The sequence below is a fragment of the Colobus angolensis genome, unplaced genomic scaffold, assembly GCF_000951035.1.
Source record: "Colobus angolensis palliatus isolate OR3802 unplaced genomic scaffold, Cang.pa_1.0 Scaffold71, whole genome shotgun sequence".
In the NCBI taxonomy this organism is placed as follows: Eukaryota; Metazoa; Chordata; class Mammalia; order Primates; family Cercopithecidae; genus Colobus; species Colobus angolensis.
Window position 1 is genome coordinate 11,403,095 of NW_012120821.1, and position 27,991 is coordinate 11,431,085.

Genomic DNA, 27,991 nt, shown 5'->3' on the forward strand with positions numbered 1-27,991 from the left:
TTGTATTTTTTAGTAGAGACGGGGTTTCGTCGTGTTAGCCAGGATGGTCTCGATCTCCTGACCTCGTGATCCGCCCGTCTCGGCCTCCCAAAGTGTTGGGATTACAGGCTTGAGCCATCGTGCCCAGCCTAACAATTGTCATTATTTTTTATCTATATTAAAGAGGCGAAGGAAAGGAAAATTTAGTTTAACATCTCCTGAAGCTTGAAATGCCAGAAATATTTTGAAAGTCTGGGTTTACTATAGTTTGAGGTTGTTTCTGTTATCTAGATAATTTCACATTAGAGGTGAAAAATGTACCATACGTTTAAATTTTGTTGTTAACCCCATTTTGGTGTGCTATAGCTATTTAAATGGAGTTGACTCTGCCCCCATCTAGATAATAGAAATCTGGATATGCAGAGGGCCTTCTCCCTCCCCTCAGAGGGCTCAGTGGGAAAGACAACACAGGGGTGCCTGTCATTGCCAGTGGCAGCAAAGATCGGAGGAAGGGAAGGTCAGAGTATGTTAAAGGAGTTGTAGAGTACAGCCTGACTGTTTCACAGGGTTTCTAGAAATAGAACAGGTAGTAGAAACCGAAGTGAGAAGAAAAAAGAACTAACACCAATGAGGACCTTCTGTCCCCTTCTTTTGCTGACTGCCACCACCTCACCCAGACCTGCATTTTCTTTCTCCTGGGAGTTAGCAACAGCTTTCCAGCTGGTCTCTTCTCTCTACTTTCCCCATTTATTTTCCCATAATTTTATGTCCCAGTTTCATAACTCTGTCTTCTTATGATTTTTTTCCCTTTATTTTTTAGATGATTTAAACATACTTACTTAAAAATCTTCTTCAGATTGCTTTATTGTTTTCTGTTTCCTCAATTGTGAATTCTCTCATTAGGTTGTTGTCTTTTTAATAGCCCTCTTCTTACAGCTGTGGGTTTTCTCCCCTGTTTCTGATCTTTGGATACTTTTATCTTGATTTTTGAGCCCTATAGTGTACCTTACACTATTTTTTAGGTGTGCATATTTTGCAGTCATTACTCTGTGATTAGACCAGCATGAGGGGAGCTCCTCTGTGTGTGAGGCCTCTCTGTCCATTCTCTATGCAGCAGCAGCCAGAGTCACCTTTCTTGATTTTTTTTTTTTTTTGACACAAAGTTTGGCTCTGTTGCTCAGGCTGGAGTGCAGTGACACGATCTCAGTTCACTGCAGCCTCCTGGGTTCAAGCCATCCTCCCACCTCAGCCTCTCGAGTAGCTGGGACTACAGGCACATGCCATCATCCCTGGCTAATTTTTTGTATTTTTTGTAGAGATAGGGTTTCACCATGTTGCCCAGGCTGGTCTCGAATTCGTGAGCCCAAGCTATCTGCCTGCCCTGGCCTCCCAAAGTGCTGGGATGATAGGCATGAACCATGACGCCCGGCCTGGAGTCACCTTTCTGAAGCACCTGTGTGACCAGCCCGGTCCATCGCAAGGCGTTTCAGTGGCCTTCCTTTTTTTTTTCTCAATGTGTTGTACAGGACTCTTCGTTTTTTCCCTGCCCATCTTTCCAGCCTCACCCCTTCTTCGCCACTTGACTCTGTTCCTGTTGTTTTCCCTGCTTAGACTGTTCCATTTCCCCTCCTCGAGGCTTCCATGCTTAGATTGTTCTCATTGATGTTAGAAACCCTCCGCTGTCGTTCTCCCTGCCACCCCCAGTCTGGGGCACTCTGGGATGGTTGCCCTGTAACCATAATTTGTTTACATATGTTTCTCTAAAACTAGTCCATGTCCTCCTGGGACCAGTGGCCACTGCAGTGCCCAGCACAAGAAACACACAAGGGAGTCTTCTTGAGTTACTCCACCGGAGCACCATTCCAGGTGTTTTACATGCTGGCTTAGTTTTGCTTCCCTGGAAACAGAGCCTGAGATTCGGATTAGAGTATAAGGGATTTGTTTGGGATTTGACATCAGGGAGCAGGAATGAGGGCTCAGGGAGAGTAAGACAGGAATGAAAGCAGAACCAATAAGGGTGCGGTAATGATCTGGTTACTGCTGGGGACCCTCTGAGGGACTGTATATTACTAGGCCTGTGTGGTCCATCTGAAAGATGGGACACTGGGACATTTACGCAACAGCTGTCTTCTCCCACTGGTTGAGGGTTTCCCCAGAAATGGAAACTGTTTCACACTTCCATACTGCTTTACTGGCTTGCTTATAGAGCTTGGGGAAAAAGCCCCAAGGCAGCAGAGATGTAGAGGGTGTTTGAGGTGGGACTGTGTCTATGGGAACTGTCCACACAGCAGCAGCTGAAGTCAGAGGTGTGCCAAGGGTATGTGACAAGGAGCATGGAAAGTATCTGCTGCCTATACACTATCTCGTTTAATCCTCATAGCTGTCTTGTGGAGGAATACTTATCTTCTTTTCAGAGAATTGCGGAGTTAGAATATGAAGGGATTTGTATCTGTCTTCAAAGCCAATGCACTTTCTACTATGCCTGTATACAAATATTCCTTCATTAACACCTCTTTGTTAAGCACCCATTGTGCACCAAGATGGATTAGGTCATCGATGGACCAGCCAGGTTGGCCAGATTAGTCTAAAGCCATACTTGCTCCTGAATATAGAAATGGGGCCAGGGCCAGGAGGTTGGCTGGTGGGGTAGAGTCAGGGAGGACCCTGTAATTGTCATGGACACCTTATAATCCTGTTTTCTTCTACCTGGGCCCAGCCTGCATTCACATATTCATGTGACTCACCCACTTGCTGTGTACCTTGTGTCAAATTAATTCTACTCTTCTTATCCTTGAAATGACATGGTAGTACCTGCCTTGTTTGGTTGCTGTGAGGTTACACAGGATAAAATACTGGATGTGGGTCCTGGCACGTTGTGGGTACACACTGTATTTAGTTTTGATGGAATCTGGGCAACAGTAGGTGGGGATAACTTGGGATACTGGCTAGGGGACAAGGCCTAGTAGAAAGCTTTATTCTTCTACTTCCTTCCCTTTTGGAAAAACAGGCCAGACCTTCTGAAAGTGGTACGGGAACTGCTTCTAGGACATCTGTGCTTGACAGAGCAGGAAGTTTCTGGAGAACACCTTGGTGGTAAAACTGAGAAGACACCCAAGCAAAAAGGTGAACTTGTCCATTTTGTCCAAACCAACTCATTTTCCAAGCCACATGATGAACTGAAGTTGTCTTGTGAGGCCCAGCTAGTAAAGGCAGGCGAAGTGCCCAAGGTGGAGCTGAAAGATGCCTCAGTGCAGACTGTGGCCACGGAGGGCGACCTGCTCAGATCCAAGCACGAAGCAGTGAGAGAGGCTTGGGAAGAGAAACCAATCAACACTGCACTCAGAGCAGAGCATCGGCCAGAGAACTTGCACAGGGTGCCTGGGTGGCAGGCTACCCTCCTTTCCCTCCCTGGTGGGACCAATAGAGTAAGTTTTTCCATGTATTAATTATGTACTTACTTTATACAAACAAAAAACTTTAAAAATCACCTTTAATCTTACCACTTTCTTCCCATTTATATGATGAGAATGTCCAGTGTCTCCCTCTGCTTGCACTTACCCTGGCCTCCACCCAGAGCTGTGTGTCCTCACTGACCTTCCCCTGCCTCTCCTTCCCCTCACTCCCTTTGTCTGTCTTCCTCCATCTCAGCCCTATCTAATTTATCTGTATATTGCGACATTTATGTGTTTTCCTTAGAAAAGACACATGTGAGGTCTTGTTTATACATCTGTCTATAGCCGTCTATTTCATGTTATGAGGAACATCTTTCCTTGTAATGGCTACATAAGGTTGCATTGTGGAGATGTCCCAAAATCTATACAGTTTTCATTGTATTGATGAACATTTGCTTTTGCAGGTTGCAGTCAAATGGTCATAACCTGACTTTAGGGGTAGGGATGAGAACCTAGGTTTTATCTTGTGCAGACTTTGTGTAGTAGAGGTATTATTCTGAGGGCTTCGTCTATAATCTTTTATCCTGACAACACTCATCAAAGATCTGGAAGCCACACCCCATGTTCCTGTTGTTAACCAGTGGTTGAGCTGAGACTCCCACTGTACCTGACTGCACAGCCACACCCTTTCCCTGGATCAGGCTACCTTCCAACCCTGGTGGTGTGAAATGATAAAGTCTGGGTTTGTTGAGTGAATGCCTGCATGTTGATTTTCCTTCAGCTTATATACTGTCTCTAAGCCCTACACATCCTGTCAAATATGCCAGATTGTTAAAACCAGGTTCTTTTGGCAATATTTGGTTGGACCCTTATGAAAATCCTCTTGAGGTTATGACTTGAACCCCCCACCCCCGCCACCCTACGGCCAAGAATCCCCATAGAAGGGAGATGTGTTCTGGGAGAGAAGGAAATAGGTCGTGTTTCTAATAGTGGTTCAGTGAAGGCTGTTGATATTCTTGTTTCTGATGGGTGTTTTGTATTTGAGAAATCAACTGTACACACTGCTTTATAGCATCAGAATGGAGAATTAAGTTTATTTTCTGACCACTAAATTACTGCTTTTGCGCATACAAAAGAGAGTTAGATATATCATTAGCAAAATTGCTTTTGATTGTTTTAAATTATGCACCAAAACTGTAATTTCTAGAAAAGGGTTTTCTAAAGATATCAGTAGAGACCAGAGAGAGAGAGAGAGAGAGAGAGAGAAAGACAGAGAGAGAGAGAGAGAGAGAGACTGCCATTATATTAACGGTACTAGAAATGCAAATTTGTGCAGTTTGGCTAGAATAGAAATGCTCTCATCTGCCCCAGCTCCTTCAGTTTGTACTTGTATATCAGGAAAACTAGGTGTCTTTTGTTTGTTTGGTTTTTTTGTTTGAATTTTTCATTGTGTGAGAGATATTATTCTGTGTTCAGGAAAACTGGAGAATTGAATGGACTTAATTTCCCCCAAATATATTAAAATATATATTTTTTTAGTTTGAAATTGTTCCTCTTGCTATGTCTTCAAAAGGAAGGAAACCGTATTTGTTTATTATTTTTAGTACCTGTTAGGGATTGTGCTGGATACTCTGTGTGTGTTTGTGTGTGTATATATACATATATATATATATATAATCTCACTTAATATTCTCAACAAGAATATGAATTTGGTAGGTATTACTTACATTTTACTTTTGAAGAAATATTGGCTCAGAAAACTGTCCAGAGTGACTTAGCTGGTAAGTAGAGTGATAGGGATATAAACTAAAGTCTGGTTTTAGATGCAGACAGAGATATTATAAACCTGCCTTTCTTTGGGAGAGAAGAGCCCTCCCGTCACCACCATGGCCTCCAGTCTATGCAAAGTAGAAGGAAATTTAATGATATTCTTTGTGGTCTTTGGTAGTTAAGAAGTTGATAATCCTATGGCTTACCTCTTTTAATAGGAGACTCTGATATCCTGTTAAAAGGAATATCACTGCAGCCCGAGGGTAAGACAAGGAGACCAGATATCCTTCCAGTTGTTTAGTTATAGAGACAAGGAGACCAGGTATCCTTTCAATTGTTTAGTACAGACAAGAGGATGGACTTTACTGATATACATGTGTTTGCATTGGGCCTAGCCACTTACCTGCTTTGAGTCTTTGGCAAGTGTCTAGTACAGTACCTCGTACATGGTAGGAGCTTGGAATGTGTGAGTTCCTGTTTCCCTTCCATTCCTAAGGAAGAAGTTCCAGTGTGACATCTTTAATAATGTGGTAGGTGGGACTCTGTTCAGAGTCCATAAGGTAGCATTTTGTGTGGTGTTATTTTAGAACGAACATTAGGTTCCAGCTTGAAATTGGCTTTGGCATTTGTGCACTTGCAGATATCTTTTCTGCTGCCATATGACACACAGATTTGGATCCAGGAATAAAGATTGGTGGAGACTGAGGACCAGGCAAATGATTGTTATTTTCCAGCCCTCTTTGCTGAGGCATCCACCTCCTCCCACGTGGTCTCCTTTTGCCACCTCAAACTGTTCTTATCCTTGAACCTACTCTTTCCTCTTACCTGAAATTTCAGAGCAGAAAGCATCTCACTTTTCTGAACTGAGCACTGGACCCTGAAGAGCTAGTCTTAGGTCTGACTCTTGAACCTTCTTGCACTGTGACATTGGACTAGTTGTTTGATATCTCAGTTCTTCATCTGGAAAGTAAGCATGATAACGTCTCTTATCCTGTGAGTTCTGGGACTGCAGAGTTCACTTCAGGATTATGGGAAAGTGTGCTTGAAAGCATTTTATATCCTAGAATGTTCAAGAAGGGGCCCTTATTCTTCTTTCCTTCTTAAGAGACCTCAGTGATCTCATTTCTTGGGTCTCAAATATTTTCTGTTTTCTTCTTGGGTTCCTTCTCCTCTGCTATTTAAAAACTTTAAAAAAAGAAAAAAGCCTTATTAAGATTTAATTCACATATCATCCAATGCATCCCTTTAAGGTATACAATTCAGTGGGGTTTTTTTTTGTGTATTGTACAATTTAGAGTTGTACAACAGTTTTAGAACATTTTCGTCATCCCAAAAGAAACCTTGTGCTCATTAACAGTCACTTCCCATTTCCCCCCAACTCGCCCACCCCAGCCCTAGGCAACCACGAATCTACTTTGTGTCTCTTTTGATTTGCCTATTCTGGATTATTTTATATAAATGGAATCATGCCATACGTGGTTTTTGGTGACTAGCTTCTTCCACTTAGCATACTGTTTTTGAGCTTCATTCGCGTTGTAGCATGTGTCAGTACTTTATTTATTTTTATTGCCAAACAGTATTCCATAGTGTATCCATATGGATATACCGCATTCATTAGTTGATGCACATTTGAGCTATTTCCACTTTTGGTTATTAGAAATAATGTTGCTATTCATGTACAAATTTGGGGGTGATAATGTTTTTATTTCTCTTGTGTATATACCTAGGAGTAGAATTGATGGGTAAGATGGTAACTCTGTTTAATCTTTTTGAGGAACTGCCAGACTGTTTTCTAAAGCGCCTGTACCCTCTTTACGTTCTCACCGGCAGTGTGTGAGGGTTCCAGTTTCTCCACTTCTTCATCAACACTTGTTGTTGTCCTTTGATTATAGCCATCCTAATAGGTATGAAGTAGTGGTATTTTATTGTGATTTGATAGACATTTTCGTTGGTAACTAATGATGTTGAGCATCTTTTCACATGCTTATTTGCCATGCACATATCTCCTTTGGAGAAATGACTATCAGAGTTTTTACTCATCTTTTAATTGGATTATTTGTTTTTATTATTGAGTTGTAGTCTTTCTTTAAATATAGTCTGGATTTAAGTCCCTCTGCCCAACTTTTGAATGTTTAAAATTCCCCAGTTGAAAGAGACCCCCATTTGGCCTCTTAAGTTCTTGTTTATATGTTCATTCCACAAATAGCTGTAGAGTACCTACTGTGTACTAGTTCTTATGCTAGAAGCTATACAGAGAGTATGGCCAAGATATGCAAAGCCTCTTAACCCTGGAGCTTACAGGTTGGTGCAGAGGATAGACAAGGAACAGATAATTTCACAGGCATTTAATTAAAATGATAACTAACGTTCTCTGAGGGGATATGTAGAGGACAGTGAGTGTGTAATAGGGAGCTCTGCCTTGGTCTTAGAAATCAAGGCCCATTTTCCTGAGGAAGGCCCATTTGAGCTGAGTCTTAATGAATGCTATTAGAGTTAGTCAGGGAAGTGGGAAGGAGAGAGTGTTCTGGGCAAAGGGGTTGGCATATGCTAAGGTCCTGAGGTGGAAGGAAGGCATTTTGAGGGACCAAGGTCATTGTTGCTGAAGAGCAGAGTAAAGTGAAAGTGGGTGTAATTCAGGCTGTAGGTCCTGCAGGACTTTGTAGGTTGTGGTATGGACCTTGACCTTTGTCTTGAGAGAACTGGGAAGCAATTAAAATAGTTTTAGGCAGAAGAGAGGAGCAGTAGGTTTGTCTTTTTGCTGTAGCATGGAGAGTGGCTTAGAGAGGGCAAAAGTGAATGTGTGGAGACCACCCAGGAGACTGTTGCTATGACTTAGGTGAGAACTAACAGCATCTTGGAGTTGAGTGGTAGCAGTGGAGGATGAGAAGAGTTGAAAGAATTGAGAGACAACCTGGGACTTATAATTAATGGACCCTGATGAATGGTGAAAGTGGGTGACAAGAATAAAGGGAAACTTAAAAATTATTCCCATGGTTCTAGATTGTGTAGTAAATGGATAGTCATGCGATTCACCGAGACAGAGATTGTTGAAGTGGCATAGATTTTCAGTGGAGGCATGGGGTGATGAAGCTGAAGAGTTGAATTTTCAGTTGATTCTGTAGTGCCCATAAGTCATTATGAATGAGGATGACTGGGAGTTCTGAGCCTGGGAAATATCCCCTGGGTTGGCAACTTAGTAGCCACCAAAGTAAGGGGTGATTCTGGTGGACTAGCAGGGGTTGATAGGCCAGATTAGATTAGACTGAGGAATGTTTGGGAAATGAGGAAATAGATAAGGAGCAAAATAACATTTCCCAGAAGGTCAAAGTTGGAAGAAGAACTGCCATTTATGGAGCATCTGGATTGTCCAGAGAGACAATGGGCCAGGGCCAGGAGGGTGGCGAGGAGAAGCTTAGCCCTTGATGATCAGAGGAGGGACCTGCCAAGATACAAGCTCTTTGGCTGGTGGATAAACATAGCTGCCATTATAGGACCGAAAAGTCTGGGCAGCCAGTTCGAATTCCGTTTTATAAGGCTGGCATGAGAATGTTGACTGTGCAACCAAAGGAAGTGTGTTCAAAGTGTATTCATTGTTGCATATGTGTGTTTTCAGGAGGCTAAGAAGTCGCGCTTGCCAATCCTAATAAAACCATCCCAGTCATTAAGAAATACGTATCGTCTCCCTGCCACCCAGGAGGTGGTGACGCAGCTGCAGAGCCAGATCTTGGAGCTGCAGGGGGAGCTGAAGGAGTTTAAAACTTGTAATAAGCAACTTCACCAAAAGTTAATTCTGGCTGAAGCAATGATGGAGGGGAGGCCAACGCCCGACAAAATGTTGCTGAATGGTAAGCACCAAGAAAAATGTATTCCCTGTGAGCTAGACAAACGGCTCGATAGAAAACTGCTTGAAATGTCAACCTTGTTGTTTAGAATTGCAATAAGTTTGAGTATAAATTTCATGAATTGCAGTGATTAATCTTGACTCTTGACAAATGCACAACAGAGGGAACACAATAAGGAGAATGAATCCATTGCTTTCATTTTACCCTGGAGTCTGGATAAAGGGAACTTGTAGTGCTCATGGGTCTGAGGGGGCGCTGCTGCCTTCACTTAGGATTCTCTGCAGATGCCCCAGTTGTGTTTGGCTTTGTCTGTGGACGCCTCTGGCGTGTGGCGTCAGAGGTATGCAAGTGAGGATCTACTTTGCAGAGTTCTCTGGAATGTCCAGGCCAACTTGGGGCTAATTCCAAACCTTACTAACCTTGTGTCTTCCTCTAGAAGAGACCCACTTCCCCACCTTCTTTGAACCTGCTGGCTCTGCTCTCCTGGGAGGCAAGACAACAGAAAGCCCCTGGGTTAAAATGTCCCTAAATAGTTAGGATCCAGAGACTTGGAGGAAATGTGTCTAGTGGCGTCCTCTAGTCTAGGACAGTGGTACTTAGAGATTTTGGACCAGTAACCCTTTGAGAATCTGAAGAAAGCTGAGGGCCCTCCCACAGAATGATGCAGGTGAGCATATAAGTAGCATTTTACATCATTTTCTCAGGGCTCATGAATCCACAAATGTGCATATGTTGACTCCTAATTTTGAACTTCTGTAAGCAGATGGCAGCAGCACCATAACAAGAACAACAAAAGTAATCTTTTATTTATTTATTCATTTCTTCTGTGTGCCAAGCACTATTCTAGGCACTGAGGAGAGGGGAGTGAACAAAGCAGATGAAGTCACTGTCTCTGTGTCTAGCTTACATTCTTGTGTGTGTGTAGGGTCGGGGGGAAGACAGAAAGCTGATAAGCATATGTATAACATGTGAGAAAATAAGTGCCATGGAAAAGAATGAAGCAAGATTCAGGTGTGGGGAATGTGGAGGAGGGGCAGGATTTGCTCATGTCACGAATGCTAGAGAGCCCCCGTGGTGAAATGGCATTTGAAGGGAAACAGGGGAAATGAGTGCTCTAGTCATTTTGGGAAGAAGGAAAAAGGCAAAGGCCCTGGTGCTGCTGTGAACAGGGGAAGATGAATGAATAGTAAGGAGGCTAATTGTGTGGCTGAAGTGGAGTGAGGAAGAGGGAGAGTCGTAGAAATGAGGTCTGGGAGGCAACAGATCAGGCAGACTCTTTTACCCTGTAAGATTGGAAACTTTTGGAGGGTTTTGAGCAGCAGAGTCATGATTTGACTTAAGCCTTAAAGTAGGGGTTGACAGGCTGGGCGCGGTGTCTCACACATGTAATCCCAGCACTTTGGGAGGCCAAGGCGGGCAGATCATCTGAGGTCAGGAGTTCGAGACCAGCTTGGCCAGCATGGTGAAACCCCATCTCTACTAAAAATACACAATTAGCCAGGTGTGGTGACATGTGCCTGTAATCCCAGCTCCTCAGGAGACTGAAGCAGGAGAATCGCTTGAACCTGGGAGGCAGAGGTTGCAGTGAGCAGACACAAGAGTGAAACTCCATCTGAAAAAAAAAAAGAAAAGTAGGAGTTGACAAACCACAGCCTGTGGGCCAAATCCAGTTCACTTCCTGTTTTTGGAAATAAAGTTTAATTGAAACACAGCCACACCCATTTGTTTGCATAGTCTGTTTGCTTTTGTGCTTTGATGGCAGAGTTGAGTAGTTACCATAGAGACCCTATGGCCTGAAAAGCCTAAAGTATTTATTATTTGACTTTTTAAGAAAGGTAGTCCAACCTCTGCTTTAAAGGATCACTTTGGATATGAACCTTTGGAAGGATGGAGTTGTCATTCACTGAGGTGAGAAAGACTGAAGACTGCATGAGAGGCAAGCATGAGGGGGACATTAGGGGTCTGATTTGGACATTTGAGATGCCTGTTGACCATCTCTGTGGAGGTATCAGATAGGCAATTGGAGACAGATGAGTCTGGAGTCAAGGGCAGAGGTCTGGATTAGAGATACAGAGTTAAGAAATAGTAATATATTGGTAATATTTGAAGCGATATGACGTGGAGCCACAGCAACCAGGTCCAGGAATCGAAACTGCGGTTCTCTAGTGGTTAAAGGTTGGACCAGGAAGACCAGCCAGTGAGGTAGGAGGGGTCCAAGACAGGATGACTTCCCAGCTGAGTAAGGAGGGGATTAGCAGCGTCAGATACTGCTATACGACAGGTAAGACAAGGACTGACGATTGACTTTGGGATTTAACAATGTGGAAGTCGTTGGTGTCCTTGAAGGGAGGCTGTTTCCATGGAGTGGGTGGGGTCTGATTGGCATGGGTTCCAGAGAGAGAATGCAGGAGAGAGAGATTGGAGACAGCAAGCATAGACAGCGCTGAGGAATTATACCGTAAAGCAATGTAGAGAAGGAAGGCGGTTAGGAGCCACATTGTCACCAAACCTCAGGGGATTCAGTGAATCAGGGGACCATGGATGATTACAGTAAAGTGGGGTCGGTGGTGGTATAGTCTGGAAGCATTAGGTGCAAAGGTAGAATTTTCAGGGAAGAGAGAGAATGATCTAGAAATGGCAGTGAGGAGCAAAGACACTTATACACTTTGGGCCCATGATATAAGAGCTATGGGAAAGAAATGACCACAACTTTGAAGGCTGCGGGATAAGCAGTGTCCTTGGGGTCATCCCAAGTTCCCTTAGAGTGATGGGGAGAGGTGAATGTTCAGAGAGGATATTGATGTTCTTTGGGACTTGCCAATGAAGGGAATGAATACCAGGGTGGGAGGTTGCATCAGATTAGAGGATTTCTAGAGTGGTTCAGGGATTGGAGATGACTTTGGAGTCTTGGACATACTGTGGTATTAATAAAACAAGCACCTATTACTTACTGAGTCTTGCTATACACTCTAAGTACATGATCTAATTGGGTTCTCTCAACAGTCCTTTGAGGCAGATACAGAAATTACTACCATCTTATAGTTAAGGCAGCAGTTTCAGAGATAAAGTGACTTGGCTACAGTCACACTGTGACCAACTTTTCTAGCTAGATGGGAATCAGCCTGCCTAATTTCAAAGCCCATGTTCTTTACTGTTTCACAAAGCCTAGTATGTGATACTTCTTGTATGCATTTTATGGTGATCCATAGCCAAAGATATGTTTCCTTTAATTTTAGGTTTTCTTTTGGGTTTACCATAGTTGAGGTTTCCAGATAAGAAGACCTTTGACGGAATTGCTCTTCCCTTACCACCTCCTTATCTACCTTCTTCTAATCCATTCAACCATCATCCAGGCATCTTTTCATTCATTCAGTGAACATTCCCTGGGCACCTGCTAGGTTTCCAGCCTCATGCACTGGGGGTAGGAGAGAAATAAATCAGATACAGTCTCTGCCTTCTGAGAGCTCCCCGTCTGATGTGGGCTGGGGGAGGTGGCAGTTAACTAAATCAGTACAGGGTTGTGGGGACCTTCATGGAGGAAAGATTTTATGGCAAAGGTAACTCAGCTCAACAGAGGCCTTGGCACTTTCCCCATAGCTTGCCATTTTTAAAAATTCAAATTTAAATTTTTTATATTTTGTAGAGATGGGGATCTTTCTATATTGCCCAGGCTGGTCTTGAACTCCTGGCCTCAAGTGACCCTCCTACCTCGGCCTCCCAAAGTGCTGGGTTTATAGGCATTAGCCACCATGCCTGGCTCCTAGCTTGCCATTTACACTCAATACTGTTTTTATTTTTTACTGAGACACCAGGGTGCCTCCACCCCAGGTGCTACCTCAACCGTTGCCCAGGAGACCCTAGGACCTCTGTCTTCTTGGGAAAAATGGGCACGAATTGATAGAATTCATTTTCTCACTCAGCTTTTTGAGGGCCTGGACTTAAACCATTTCAGACAAGCTGCAGTATATTTATGCTTTTTATGTCCTGTTATGGCAGCTCGATAGATTAATTTTATCTTATAAATTGCATTTTGCCTCCCCAGTGTTTTTATTTTCCCTGTTGTATCTTTGTGTTCTTCTCAGTTGCTTGGCCAAGTTTCAAGTCTTACGGTTTTATTTATTTTTCTTTCTCTTTGTGATTGCCTGTAGCTCAGCCCCCTGTGGGAGTAGCCTACCAGGACAACCCAGGAGAGCAGAAAGGAATTAAAACCACATCTTCTGCCTGGAGAGACAAGGAAATGGACAGTGATCAGCAAACAAGCTACGAGATCGGTCAGAATTCAATCCCTATGTGTACTGAACACCTTCCATGTGCCAGGCACCATTTGGGATGTTTCATCTAAAATTATTACTAAGCCCATAGCAGCCCTCTTGGGGCATTATTATCATTCCAGTCTAACACATGGGAAGCTGAGGTTTAAGAAATAATTGACCCAGGGTCACCCAGCTGGTAAGTAGGAGAAGAGTCAAAGTACAGTAGGATGTCAGAGCCCACCCGTCCATGTGTCAACATGCTTCTCTACCAGGTAGTGGGCTGGGTTCTGGTGGTTCAACATGAAAAGACACAGCCTGCTCTCAGGGACCCCACAGGTCAGGGGAGACAACCACTGCAACAGCCTGTCAGTATTCAGCGGGGCTGCCTGTTGCTGAGGTGTGTTCAGTGTTGGCCTGTGTGCCCGGGAGGAGTGGGTCAGAGGAGAGCCTGAGGCTGAGACTGGGTTTGTGGGGTTAGCCAGGCAGAGCAGTGAAAAAGGTGCAGATATGTGGGTGAGGGCACAGGCAAGTTGTATTCCTCTCTTTTTAAAATTATGAAGTATTAGAAGCATACATAAGCGCAAAAGATAATATAACAAATACTCATGTTCTCGTTGAACCAGAATGAACGAATGCCTACATTCTTTTTATGTTAGATATTTTTCCCCATTCATTAAAAAAAAATCACTATTAATCCAGATCTAACTCACTCTGTTAGAAATAATTGTCCTCAAGAATCCTAAATTTGTCATGGGATGGCCATGGGAACACCAGTCTTTGGAAAAATACTGAGTTGTGGTATATACACTGTTTCCAGTGGTGTATACTTTTGCAAGGTCCAGAGTCACTGCAGTGAATACATGTTCACATGCTTCTGCGTGTTCTGGGCTTTGAGGAGAAAGCTACTCTACCAGGCAATAAAGTCCCCCTTAACTGAATTGTGGAAAGTTGTAGAACTACAGTATTTCTTATAATGCAAATATTCATAAATGATCTTGGGGACATCTTTTGATTTCTTCATAGTCATTAATACAAACTTCTTAACTAATTGACAGCTTCCCCTTCCCTGTCAGTACTTCCCTTCATTACTGAACGTCTTTCATTTTTCCGAATGTGCTTCCAGAACTTTGCACATGAGTTGCGTCTGCCTGAACTTCCACCTTTTAATTGTTGCCCAGCTGAGGCCGGGTGCTGCGTATTGACATCTTCACTGCTGTTTTCTTTTTCATGAGGCCCTTGACAGATACTTGGGATGTGAATAAAGGATTTTACAGGCACCTTGGCCTTCACATTGAGTGTTAAGAACTCTTTCTCTCTTTGCTCATGCACCCTGGTACAGGAGATTCCATTGCAGGAGTGTTACTTTGGGAAGCAGCATTCAGAGCATTAGAGGCAGACTGCCAGGCTTGGAGGAAGGGCTCTACTGCTTACCTACGCTGAACCCTTAGCAAATTCTTAAGCTCTCTAAGCCTCAACCTCCTCTTCTGTAAAGTGGGGATATTAGTGATGCCTCATAATTACTTAAGGAAAGTCCTGGGAACTAATCTTTATTTCCATGAGTGAACACGCTTCTTGTCGTGAAGTACAGACCAAACTCCATTATCATGAGGTTGTTACAGCAAAGATATTTTCTTGTCTTGGAGGGTGATTCACTGGAAGAAAGCCTTATTGAGAGATATCTCCCTCCCCAGCTCCCCTTTCTCTTTCTTGTTCAGCCAGAAGTACTTGCTGAGTACATTCTCTGTCGCAGGCCCTGTGCGAGATACTGGAGAAACAGACATGGATGACACGGTCTCCACCCTCAAGGCTATTATTGACTAATTATCATAGCAAATTGTGTACAATAAAAATACTATATTAGGAATGCTTCCTTTAGGTCAGGTAGCAGCTGCTTTCTAAAATGAAATACCGTATTTTATGGTATTTGCATCGTGAACAGAGACAAGAGTGTACCTAAAGACACAGGGAGCAGATTGCAGAATCAGAAATTGGGACATGCAGTCTAATGACGATTTTTGTGTGAATTTCTTTCTGAGAGATCTCTGAGGTCACCCAGTCCAACCCCATGTTGTTGCTTCTGTAGCATTTTTCCAGGCTGGCCTTTGCATGCACGCCTCCGGTGAAGGGCATCTCCTGTCTTCGAATGGTTAGACGATGTTTGTGTTACTTGGAGTCCTTCACTACTATGTGCCAGATACTGTGCTAGCCTTTTTTTTTCTCTTTTTGCAGATATTGTTCCATATAATCCCTAAAAACAAACATATACACACAACTTTTCACAGTGAATGATGTTCTTTCCATTTTACAGATAAAGCTACTAAAGCTCAGAGAGGTCAAGTAACTTGCCTATGTGGCAGAGCCAGAGTTTGAAACCATGTGTGTTGAATTTCAAAGGCAGGTTTTTGTACTACATTCTGCTGCCCCTTAAGTATTCAGACAGCTCTCTATATTGAGCAGAACTTTCGCTGGGCAGCCAGCAGTGTGGCATAGTGATTAAGAACAGAAGCTCTGGAGCCAGGCCTGAGCTTGTAGCTGCACTACAGCCATATGAGACATCTCTTTCCACATTTTAGACACAGGGGAAACTGAGGCTCTTGGATAGTAAAGTCACTTGCCTCAGGCTGTGCGACCTTCTAAGCTTCATATTCTTTCTGCTGTACCACTCCACTTCTCAAACAAGTTTGGCTGCATTTCTAAGGGTTTAGCTATTTACTAGCTATAAGGAAATATTTCCTGGCAGTGTTGTAAGTGAGTGAAACACCTCACTAAAGGGGATGTCAGGGTATCTCCTGGAATCCGTTAGACATGGACATGAGAAGACTCTCACGTGTCGTGGATGTTCAGAATTACCACTCTTTACTGTTGCTTCACAGTCTGTCAATGTTTCTCACACTGGCACTGACGTCTGGTCTGGGTTACGTACTGTACTAGATGCCGAGAATGTGAAAATGAAAGGCCACATCTCTGCTGTGAAGAAACGTGCAGTCTGGTGAGGGAGAAAGGCATTCAGATAACTAATTGCTATGTGAATCAACAAATAAGCCACTTATAATTTTTACTTTAGCACCCAGCACATAATATATTTGTCTTGAGTAATATGCATAAGGTGCTACAGAACTACAGCGAGTTGCGACTTTTGTATAGTTTGGCAGTGGGCTTGCAGAGGAAGGAAAATTAGATCTGAGTATGGAAAGAGTTCATTAGGTAGGAGTAGAATAGAGGGCTGAGGGTGTTCCAGGCAGAGGGCACGGCTCATGCAAAAGCATGGAGGCATGAAACAGCAAGCCATGTGCAGAGAATCATGGTTAATTTTGTAGGAAATCTCCATAGTGGTGCCAGAGATATTCCTGGAAAGGTTGCCTGGAACTAGATCGTGGGAAGGTCTCATGTAGATAGTGGGAATGTCGATGAATTTTAGAGGGAGTGTATGTGGGTTTATCACGGTTAAATTTACTTTTTAGAACAGTCACTCTGAGGAATAGGACAACTGAGGCGTAAGAGGGAAAGACTAGGGCTTTTTGAGGGAGGCTTGTTAGGAAAGACTGAGGCTTTTTGAGGGAAGTGTGTTAGGAAATACCAGGGCCTATTTGAGGGAGGCTTGTTTGGTCACTGCAGTGGTCTTGGCTTGGCTATGGCTGTGAGGAAGGAGAGAGGGGTTGGATTTTAGTAAAAGAGATACTGACATAAATGTTTTTGATTTTTAGGCTCTGAGATTTGCCCACCTGATGACCTTGCCAGCTTGCCATCATGCAAAGAAAATCCTGAAGATGTTCTGAGCCCAACTTCAGTAGCTACTTACTTGAGTTCCAAGAGTCAGCCTTCTGCTAAAGTCAGTGTGATGGGGACTGATCAGTCAGAGAGCATTGATACTTCAAATGAGACAGAATACTTAAAACAGAAAATCCATGACTTGGAAACTGAGCTGGAAGGCTACCAGAATTTCATATTTCAGCTTCAAAAGCACTCCCAGTGCAGTGAGGCCATTATTACAGTTTTGTGTGGGACGGAAGGGGCCCAGGATGGCTTGAGCAAGCCCAAGAGTAGTTCTGATGAGGAAGAAATTACCTTTTCAGGTTTGCACCAAGTACGGTATGTGAAACACATGAAAATCCTCCATCCGCTGGCCCCAGAGATGATTGACAGCAGGATGCTAGAGAACCTCAAACAGCAGCTGGAGGAACAGGAATATGAGCTGCAGAAGGAGCAGAATTTGAACATAGAACTTTTCAGTGAGATCCATAATCTGCAGAATAAGTTCAGAGATCTCTCACCTTCCAGGTACATTCCACCTCTGCGGTCTCACCATTTAAGCCTGTAGTCCCCCAGTATTGCCACTAGGTGAGAGCCCATGAGCTAAAAGAGAACGCTGCTCTGTGATAGGTAGAGTGTGTTCTGGGGAGGGCTTGATGGTGGGGTTCAGGCAGCCAGGTCCCGTGGAGAAGTGAGAGGTGAGGCCACAAAGAAGAGGAACAGCGACCACACACGTGAACGTCAGTTACGAGTCTTGAGTCCTCTGGAAATTGGCAGGGCAGATTTCACCCTCCTCGAGTTGGGGACTTAGGGTAAAGGTTTCATACTAGTCATTGGTGAGTGATAGAGCCTTTGCTTGAACTGCAGTGTGTACTACTGGACTCCTACTGGCTTTTGCTGTGCTGTGAAACTAAAACTGATGTCTAGGCAAGGTAGGAGGAATAGAAATATATTCCATATCTTTACCCTTTAAGGTCATCTTAGAGAATAAGCCTGTGTTGAAAGAGAAGAATTCTTAGGTCACGAAGATAATGCTTTATGGTCATAGATATATACAGTTTTGCTTCATGAGATATGGCAAAAATGGGATCATTTGTAAAGTTGACCTTCATTTGTCACTAATTTGAGTCAAACACATTGTTCTGAATTGTCAGGAGCCAGGATGAATTTTTCAAGACTTCCCAAGCAGTGAGATTGAAGGAAGCTTGTAATGATTGAAAGGCTGTTGTCTTAGGCCTCTGGTTAGGCACTTTTCTTATCTAATCCTCAAAATCACCTGAGAAGGAGGTGTTCCTAAACTAGTTATTATAGGTAAGGAAACTGAGCCTCGAAGCAGCTGTGGTGACTTGGCAGGGAATATTCACAGAGCTGGTCAAAGCCATTGGCAGGGTTCAAGCCCACATTATCCCACTCCAGTACCCATGTTTACTCATGTTGCTCATGAGTTACCCATGTTTACCCATGTTACTCCAGTATTCACATGATATTGGCCCCTACCTTTAATGCTGGTATCATGTAATCTGCATGTGCACACTCTGTGTTGAAGGCAACTGCCAGCCCATGTAGTGTTGTCATTTCTAGGACGGTATGTTGAACTGGAGTGTCAACATCTTTGCCAAGCTACTCACTGGAGCAAGGTTATTGTGGCCAGTTTACCTGAGTCACATTTCCCTTAACCTTTGTACTTACTCAGTGCCTTTCTCTTATGGGCTCACATAGGAAAAGATGGCACATGGTGGTAAGAAGGTAATATTGCATAATGATCTTCAAAGTGAGAATCGTATTTGAATCCAAAATCTTTACCACTTAACTAGCTTTGCAATCAGTTTCTTCTTCTGTAAAAGGGGACATTTATACATTTTGGAAGACTGAGAGTATCAGGTAACATATAAAGCACTGAATTCAGTCACTGACAGGTCCTAGAACCTCAGTAAATGGTAATTAGCATCGTGATTATTCAGTGACATTTCGTTCAGGAGGAGAGAGTCCTATCTTTTTTTTCCTTGCCGTACACTTTCTTTGTCACACTTCATGAGAATTTTTGGTAGGTCCTCTGACCCTTGGGGCACTCCTTTCTACAATTCAGAATAGTATTTTTGAAGAGTGTTTGGAAACTAATTGTTCGCCTGAGTCCTTGCCAATCTGTACTTTAATTGGGGGCTTTATAAGGTTACAAATGTTGCAGAAGAATCTTTGTTCCAGCATTTGTTGGGTGTGTGAAATCAAAGAAGGGGTGACCTTGTACAGTTTCAATTTTTCTAAAAGTATATATACTTGTACAGCTGCAGGCTTTTAAAAATTGTACTCTGTCATTTTTCCAATTAGTGTTAAGGTCACAAAAATTCAATTCTAAAATGGTCCAAGTATTTTCTTTCCCCTCTTTTATAAGATACGATTCATTAGTTCAGTCCCAAGCCAGGGAGCTCTCCCTTCAACGGCAGCAGATTAAAGATGGCCATGGCATCTGTGTCATCTCCCGTCAACACATGAACACCATGATTAAGGCATTTGAGGAGTTGCTGCAGGCCAGCGACGTGGATTACTGCGTGGCCGAGGGTTTCCGGGAACAGCTGAATCAATGTGCTGAGCTGCTGGAGAAATTGGAAAAGCTATTTCTCAGCGGTAAGTAGGGTGAGGTATGCGAGTCCTAAGACATCAGTAATTGACCCAGGACTTCTTGGAGGGGCACAGGAGGAGCTAACTCCTTGGCCTTACTTATCTCTTACCCCTCTGCCTTGCTGAGGTGACAGCAGAACCACACTGGCTGCTGCTTCCTTCCAGTGACCACTTCCACGTGGCTTGTGGTCGGCACTATTACAAACCAGGAGTCCAGTTTAGACACCTCAGGGGCCGGACTGGCGAGATACATGAGTGAAGCCAGCCAGGAGATGCTGCCTCTCACTCAGCAGTGGTCACATGGTTGCCATTTCTTGCATCTTACAAAGTTTCCAGAGAAGATGGGACCTTTTTTTTTTGGTGAAAACTCGTGTGTTTTAAATGTTGGCAACCAAAAAAATCCAATCAACCAAGCACAATTTTTATCAGTTAAAAAGTGTATCGAAGAGTTAAGGATGGCCAGAGGAAGAAAGAAACCTTTGCTATGTGCTAGGCAAAATTTTCAAAATAATTTTTTTTTGAGACTACAGCAAAGAACTCCCATTTACTCTGCACCCAGCTTCATCAGTTGTTAGCATTTGCCACATTTGTTTTATCTTTCCCCGTCTGTACACACACGCACTCTACTATTGTCTTTCTGAGCCCTAGGAGAGTGGATTGATTGATGCTATGATGTTCCTTTCTCCCTAGATAATTCAGGGTGTGGTTCCTCAGACCAAGGACATTCTCTTACCTAACCATGGTACTGTTATCACAAGCAGAAACAGTGTTGTCTCATATACTATTATCTAATATACAACCTATAGTTGAATTTTTATAATTAATTCAATAATGTCTTTTATGACAGTTTATTCTGGATCCTGATCCTGATCCAGGATCCAGTCCCCACATTACATTTAGTTGTCATGTGTCTTTGGTCTTCTTTAATCTGCAGTAGTTCCTCACCCTGTCTTCTTTTCATGATGTGAACATACTTGAATAGTTCAGGCTAGCCCCTCACTTTGGGATTATCTGTTCTTAAGACTCAATCCATGATTAGATTAGATTGGTTAGATTAGATTGGCTATGCAGTTTTGGCGGGAATGCTACATATTATTTTGTTCTTATGGTATTTTCTTAAGGAGGCACACAATATCAATCCCATTTTTGGTGATATTAACTTTGATCACTTCTTAAGGTAATGTCTGTGAGTTTTCTCCAATGTAAATTATATTAACCTATGTAATGAATGAGTAATTTGTAGAAGATACTTTGTAACTCTATATGTGTTCTCTTCCTCTTCAAACTTCTACCATGAGTTCTACCATATATTGATGATTCTTGTCGGAGTCAAATGTTACTATGACAGTTTTTTTCTAACAGTAACATATTTTAAATCACATTCCTTCTTCATTTGTATTAGGTGGCATTTACTAGAAGGATGCGTTCTCTGTTAAACTCCTTTTATTAATATATTTCTTGTTTATTTGTTTATGATCAGTATGGGCTTGAAGATTCTTATTTTATTCAATGGACTGTTATCCATTCTGACATTCATATCATATTGTCCCAGATTTGGTAAGTGGCAGTTTTTTTCGACATGTCTCCATCTTTTTGGGAGCACTTCCTTACTTTCTGGGACAAAATAGATTTTCCATGCTCATCCTGTACTGCTCCTGCCCTGAATGAACCATTTCTCCAAGAACCTTGATTCCTTTTAATGAGGAATGATATTTAACAACCAAGATTTGGTGCTAGGTGTGTTCATTGCTACGAGGGTACCATTGTGTCTAGGCCCTTTAGCAGGCTGTGTGTGTGTGTGTGTGTGTAAATGCATAATTTATTTTTCTTAAAAATCATTACTTCACAATGGTGGCTTTAATTCCAGTCCAAACTTACTGGGTTCTTTCCTGTTTTTCCCACTTCCATATTTTTACTTCCCTTCTCCAACAGTAAGAACCCTGGCTCTGACAACATCACCGTATCTGTTGATTTACTCAATTCTGTAATATATGCATATAGATACAGAATTACTCCACCTTTTCCACTGTGAAAAACAGTGAGAAACACTTTAATAAACAAAGAGAACCACTTTAATAAACAAATCTTGAACTGGAACTCTTCCAGTATACTTTTAGGCTAAAAGTATACTATAGTATGTTCTTGAATTTAAAAGCTGTTTGGTTTCATTCTTTGTACAGCCGTTGTTGGGTTAGTCATTTGAAACACAATTAGATTCATTTGTTTTTATTTGTATTCAATTTTAGAGTTTTTTTACCCTATTTTTATTGATTTAATTTTTTGAATATGCATAACATGAATATGATTCCAGAGGCAAAACTGTATCCTTTTAAATTGCTCTGTGAAGTCATTATTTTTGTCCTTTTCCTTTATCTCCATTAGTATTGCTTTCCAGTTCCCTTTCTCTCTTAAACCCATTGGGACTGGACTCTCATTCATCTCAACCCCTCCACTGAAACAGTTTGCCCGACACTGACAACTTCCACTTTGCCAAATCCAAGGATCAATTTTCAGTATTCATCTCACTCAGACTCCAGCAGTATTTGACGTGTTGATCCCTCCCTCCTTGGCTCACTTGGCTTCCAGATGATGCCACTGAGAGTTCAGTTCTCCTCTCCCTCCCTGGCTGCCTCTGTGCAGCCCTGCCTTCTGCATGTCTTCCATCAGTCCTCACGACCTTATTGCTGCCACCGCTTCAGTTCGCTTCTCTTATCTCACCTGGATGCTGCAGGCCTCTCCTGTTTGGCCTCTGGGCTTCCATCCTTGCCTCACTGTAGTGCATTTCCACACAGTAATCAATAATCTTTTAAAAATGTAAGTCAGATCATGTCCCATCTCTGTCCCCAAATCAAAGCCTTTCCTTTTTATTCAGTGTAAAAGTCCAGATAAGGGCCTGCAAAGCCCTGTACCATTGCCCCGGCTGCGCTCTCTTCTTACTCCTGGTGCCCCACCCTCTCCTGCTTCCCCACCCCAGCTACTGACCCTGCAGTTTTTCTAGCATGCCCAGGCCAGCTCCTCCTTCAGGGGATTTGCACTTTCTCTTCTCTCTGGTGTCCCTGATCCCTTCAGGCCTTGTCTCAAATGTCATCATATCAGCGAGATGCTCTTTGACAGCGCTTTATGAAATAGCGAGGCACCCCTGCCTATCACTGACATTCCCCTTTTTGCCTTGCCCTGCATTATTTTCCCCAGTCTACCCACAACCATCTTGCATGTTATGTGTTTACTACCTGTAACCATCTTAACCATCTTGCATGTTATATGTTGATTATTCTGCCTTCCCTGTAGAAGGTAAGTCCCACAGAGGTGCATGGATCTTGTCTGTTGTGTTTGCTGCTGTAGTGCTAGGATATAGATAACGTTTGGTGTATGGTGGACATGCAACACATGTTCTGAGAGAATGAATAAATTAATCAGTGAGTCCAGTGTTACAGCTGTGGAGAGTGTGGCCCATTGAGGGTGAGCAACTCATCTGTGACCATTTATGGAGTGAATGGCAGAGCTGGGATTCAAATCAGGTCTCTGGACAAAAAACTTTTCCTACTAGAGCTACTTGTATTATAGTTGGTATTATATAGGTTATTTGATTTAAACTTCACAATGACCTTGGAAGCAAAATGTATTAAGTTCAGTTTTATAGATGATGAACTGAGGCATAGAGATATAACCTTATATATCTAAATAAATGGGCCTAGTGGTGAAGAATGCAGTCATTGGAACTGGGCTGGCCAGATTAGAGCTCTGGCTTCCCACTTATAAGCTGTGTATGTTAGGAAATTTACTTAATTCCTTGCCTCAGTTTCTTTCTTCACCTGTAAACTTAGCATTCTAATACCTAATTGGTAGAGTCTTTGTAGGAATTAAATTATGGATGTGAAGCCTTGCTTGCCTCAATGCTGAATGCATGGTTCTTATGTACTGAGTTCTTACTAGTATTTATACTTGTTGTGAGTTGGGGCTTAATCCTCAGAACAGCCTGTTTTCCAGGTGAGGAACTTAGACTTAACAAATAAGAGTTTGTTGTTCAAAGTCACAACTGACTTGGTGGAACCAGGATTTGACTCTGTTCCTCTTGTCTTCGTATGTACAAAACAGATAGCTTATGATGGCCCACATAGTTCATTTAATTCTGGGATAGGACATTGGGTAGTTTCCCCATCTGGGCCTAGTGAATGTTTTCCCCCAGCTTTTCCAAAGGGCCCAGCAGCTTAGACCTGTTGTAGACTGGTTTTGCTAATACCAGTTCCCAGGACTTTTGAGGACCAGGGTATATAGGAGTACCTGACTTTTCCCAGCTTTATGAAAACCTACTTCCATCTAGCTAAGGGTATTCTAAATAAGCTAGTTTTCATTTTATTAGTGGAGAAATATCTGAGTCCTCATGATAAAGCCGTATCTTCCAGGCCCAAGTCATTTTTTGTTGGCTTCTTTTCTTCTTGAAGGTCCTCACTCTAGGTCCTAGGAAGTGGAGAGCTGAGAGAGGGTGCCTCTGGCACCAGCTGCCCTCCCTCCCTCATCCAGCCACTCCCCTTGATTTATTTTTTAGTTGTTTACCTTGACATGCCCAAGGAGAGCCTACTTATTCTTTGTGGGTTCTGCAGGCAGATGAAGCATTTTAGGCTTAGCAGATAACACAAACATAGAACTTGATTTTCTCCTACAAAAAGCATAAAAGTCCCAAAAACCTCACCACAACTCCTTTTCTTAGGAACTAAAGTGTAACACAGAGGTAGCTCTTTCTTAGATTCATACAAGGGGTCTGGCTCTTGAATTATGAAACAAGCTTATCATAAAACAGTTTTATATTTGAGGCAGTTGCATAGCATGAGTTCTTGAAAATTTAAATATAGCTTTTAAAAAAATTAATAGAAAGCAATACATATTTACTGTGGAATAAAAGATAAGCAAATACTCCTATAATTGCATCACACAACAAAGCTTGAATACCCTGGAGTATATATGCCCAGACCTTTTTTATTCATGTGTATTTTTTATGGAAGTGGGTCTGTTTGCATCCTCTCCCTTTGTTCAGTTGTAGATAATAAATATACATTGTAAGTTTTAGTGGCTGCAGGGCATTCTTTTGTGTCAACGTACCATAATTTATTTAATCATTCCCCATTAGATGAACATTCAGATTGTTCCCATTTTGGGGCTATTATAAAGAACACTGTATTGGAATCTTTCTGCATATCCTTGCTATTTCTTTAATAATGTTTGGTTGGCAGGCTCCAAGAAGTAGGATGGTAGTGTGGTTTCTTAATGCTTATAAGGGAACTCTCCCTTGGCTCCATTGAACTGGGGATCCCACCAGGGATCTGGAAACCCACAAGATTTTGTGAGTATGTACATTTTTCTGGGGTGAGGGTCTATAACTTAGATTCCCAAGAAGGCTGGGATCTAAATAGATCAGGAACTGGCGTTGTAGCCAGAGTTTCCACTGTATCCTTGTTCTTGGTGCCTCCAAAGAGCTGTTGTATGAATAAGGCAGGTGGTATTTTGTCTGCAGGTATTTTTGAGTAAGCTGTGTTTGACACTGAGAAAGGTACAAAGAAGACAGTTTGATCAGTGAGCTCACCACATGAACAAATATAGCTCCTGGAAACGCTTGCCTCAGTTCTCTGCTGATAGAAGTGAACCTGAAACTTGGTTTCTTCTCAAGGCCTTCCACAGTCTGGAAGGGGCCTTTGCCAGCCCACCACCTTCTGATGATGATGATGATAATGATGATAATGATGCAGCTGAAGGAGAAACAATGAGGGAGTGGGGAAGGCTGATCTTTATTGGGTGCTTGCAATATGCCAGGCATTATTCTCAGCCTAAGAGGAAGTATTATCTATTATCCTCATTTATTAACAAGTGAGGAACAGAGAGGTTAATTCACTTGGTCTAAGTCAGACAGGAAGAGCAGAGTCTGAATTTGAGTCCATGTAGTTCACTTTCACAGTCTACGCTCCTAACCACCATGATATTGTGCTTCTCACACTCCTATCAAATTGGATGCACTGGTCAAACATTTCTGTGGGCCAGGCCTTGCATTTCCCCTCTTCCATGATTCTGTTCAAACCATTATTTTTTTCTGTAAGACTTTTACTCCCTTTCCATTTAGAGAAATTTAGAGAAATTCTGCCTGTCCTCCAGGAAACTTTCTTTGTTCACCTGAAGTGGAAGCAAAATTTATTCCTTCCACCCCCTCCCACCCTCGGTTTGTTTATAGGTTGCACTTGATATTCACGTCTGAGTTTGTGATAGAGGCTGTCACAAGGATGTTGGGTTGCAAAGAACAAGACCTTTGAAGTCAGACAGACTACAGTTCAGATCCCAGCTTTATGGGTCGTTTATCCCTGGAAGGGCCAGATTTCCTGTGGGGGATAGCAGTACCTGTCCTGTAGGGATGTTTGTGAGGATGAAATGACATTATTTAAGCTTGTCCAACCAGTGGCCCACGGCTGCATGCAGCCCATAACGGCGTTGAATGTGGCACAATGCAGATTCGTAAACTTTCTTAAAACATTATGGATTTTTTTTTTTAAAGCTCATTGGCTGTTGTGAGTGTATTTTATGTGTGGTCCAAGACAGTTCTTCTCCCAGTGTGGCCCAGGGCAGCCAAAAGATTGGACAACCCTGATTTCTTTCATTTTTAAATTTCTGGCCAAACAACAGACCCAGTAGACACTCCTGATTTAAAGGGTGTCCTGCTTGACAAATAGTGGGAGCTCAGGAAGGTATGTAAACCAAAATTAAAATTGTAAATTCTATAGCTGGCTGAGTGGACCCTTCCCGCAGCTAAGGGAACCCACCAAAACCTGAAAAACTAGTTTAGAACATGATGGGAAAGTGGGGGCGGTCAGTCATGCCTCATTATTCTCTCCTTCCTTTGGAGTTGGCACACAACTGACCAGTATTAACATTAAAATAGAGATCCTTAGGCTGGCAGAACAGACTCTGTAGCAATAAGAAACCAAATTCTAACCTGACTCCATTATAGCATCACATGACAGATAGCAGGGCTCTGAAAGAAATCAAAGTGTTTTACCCCAAAATATGTTTCTTTGACATGTTGTGAAATGGCCCTGAAATGCTGTCTCTTGTAGGGAACACTTACATTCTATAGAGAATCCCCTTCCCTTTCCTGGTCTTTTTCTGATCCCGAAGAGATTGACTGAGAGTCCAGCACCTTTTAAGGATCTGAATAGGAAACATTTGCCTCTGGAGGTGGCCACCTCTGGGACTTCATCCACATAAGAAAAACCTTGGTTTCCATAACCCCTTACCTTAATTCAGGCACTCCTTTCTATTGATTCCAGGTCTTTAGATAATAACTCAACCAAGTGCCAATCAGATAAATGTTTGAATCCACCTATGACCTGGAAGCCCGCCATCCACTTTGATTTGTCCTGCCTTTCTGGACCAGACCAGTGTATACCTCACATATATTGATTGGTATCTTATGTCTCCCTAAAACACATAAAACCAAGCTGTAACCCAATCACCTTGGGCACATGTTCTCAGGACCTCCTGGGGCTGTGTCACTTGTCATGATCCATAACCTTGGCAAAAGAAACTTCAAAACTGGTTGACATCTGTCTCAGATACTTTTTGGCTTACTGTGATAACAATAATAATGGGGTATGCATGTTATGGTTAACAGAGTGATCCAGGCTTTCAGAGAAAATGGAGGGTTTTTCCTCCTAAGAATCCCCGGAACTGCCCTCCCCAGAGCCCCTTGGTGTCTTCCCACCTTTATAAAGCAGTTCTTCCCTCCATCAAAGATATGGCTCCATTGCCACCTCCCCTAAATGTTCCTTGATGGTCCAGGCCAGATTCTGTTTGTCTCCTCTGTGTAGGCATCCATTGCATGGATGCATGCTTCCCACAGCATCCATTGCAGCCCCTTATCACAGCACTGTAGTGTAATTGTCTTTTGGGTCCACCCTTTCCACTCAGGTCAACTCACTGAGGGTAGGGTAGCTCCTCATTCATTTCTGTATCCTCAGTGTCTGGCATAGGCACCTGGGAGGAGCACTGTAAATATTAAAATAGAATAGAATTGGGATTCTAGAGAGGTGGAGAGGAAGAAACATCTGGGTCATGTAGGAGATGCCAGGCTGTGGGATTTGAAGTTCACTCTGTAGGACTGATGGATTTTGAGCTGGGAAGTACTGTTTCAAAAGAGGCTTCTTCAGTGGTAGCACTATACAAAATGGATCAGTGCAGAGAGGAAACTGAAGTTGGGTCAACCAGTTATAAGTTTGTCTGGCATAATAGTCTTCTCTTGCTTGTTCAGTTATGGATGGGATAACTAGATGTATTTTATTTGAAAAGATGAAGTCCTCCTATTGCCTCATACTACACAACTCTTAGGCGTAGCAACAAGATTTGCCTGAGA

General features: G+C 42.7%; 1 protein-coding gene across 3 annotated transcripts in view; it reads left to right on the plus strand.

Moving 5' to 3' along the window:
• Positions 1–27,991, plus strand: part of CDK5RAP2 (CDK5 regulatory subunit associated protein 2) — a 201,248-nt gene that overhangs the window by 135,412 nt on the left and 37,845 nt on the right. For 2 of the 3 annotated variants that reach the window (XM_011927417.1, XM_011927418.1), the window contains exons 21-25: positions 2,987–3,404; positions 8,755–8,986; positions 13,132–13,254; positions 16,941–17,514; positions 19,376–19,608. In XM_011927417.1, the coding sequence (XP_011782807.1) occupies positions 2,987–3,404; positions 8,755–8,986; positions 13,132–13,254; positions 16,941–17,514; positions 19,376–19,608 (1,580 nt within the window). The remainder of the gene's footprint in view (positions 1–2,986; positions 3,405–8,754; positions 8,987–13,131; positions 13,255–16,940; positions 17,515–19,375; positions 19,609–27,991) is intronic. The other variant, XM_011927419.1, reaches the window with a different exon arrangement.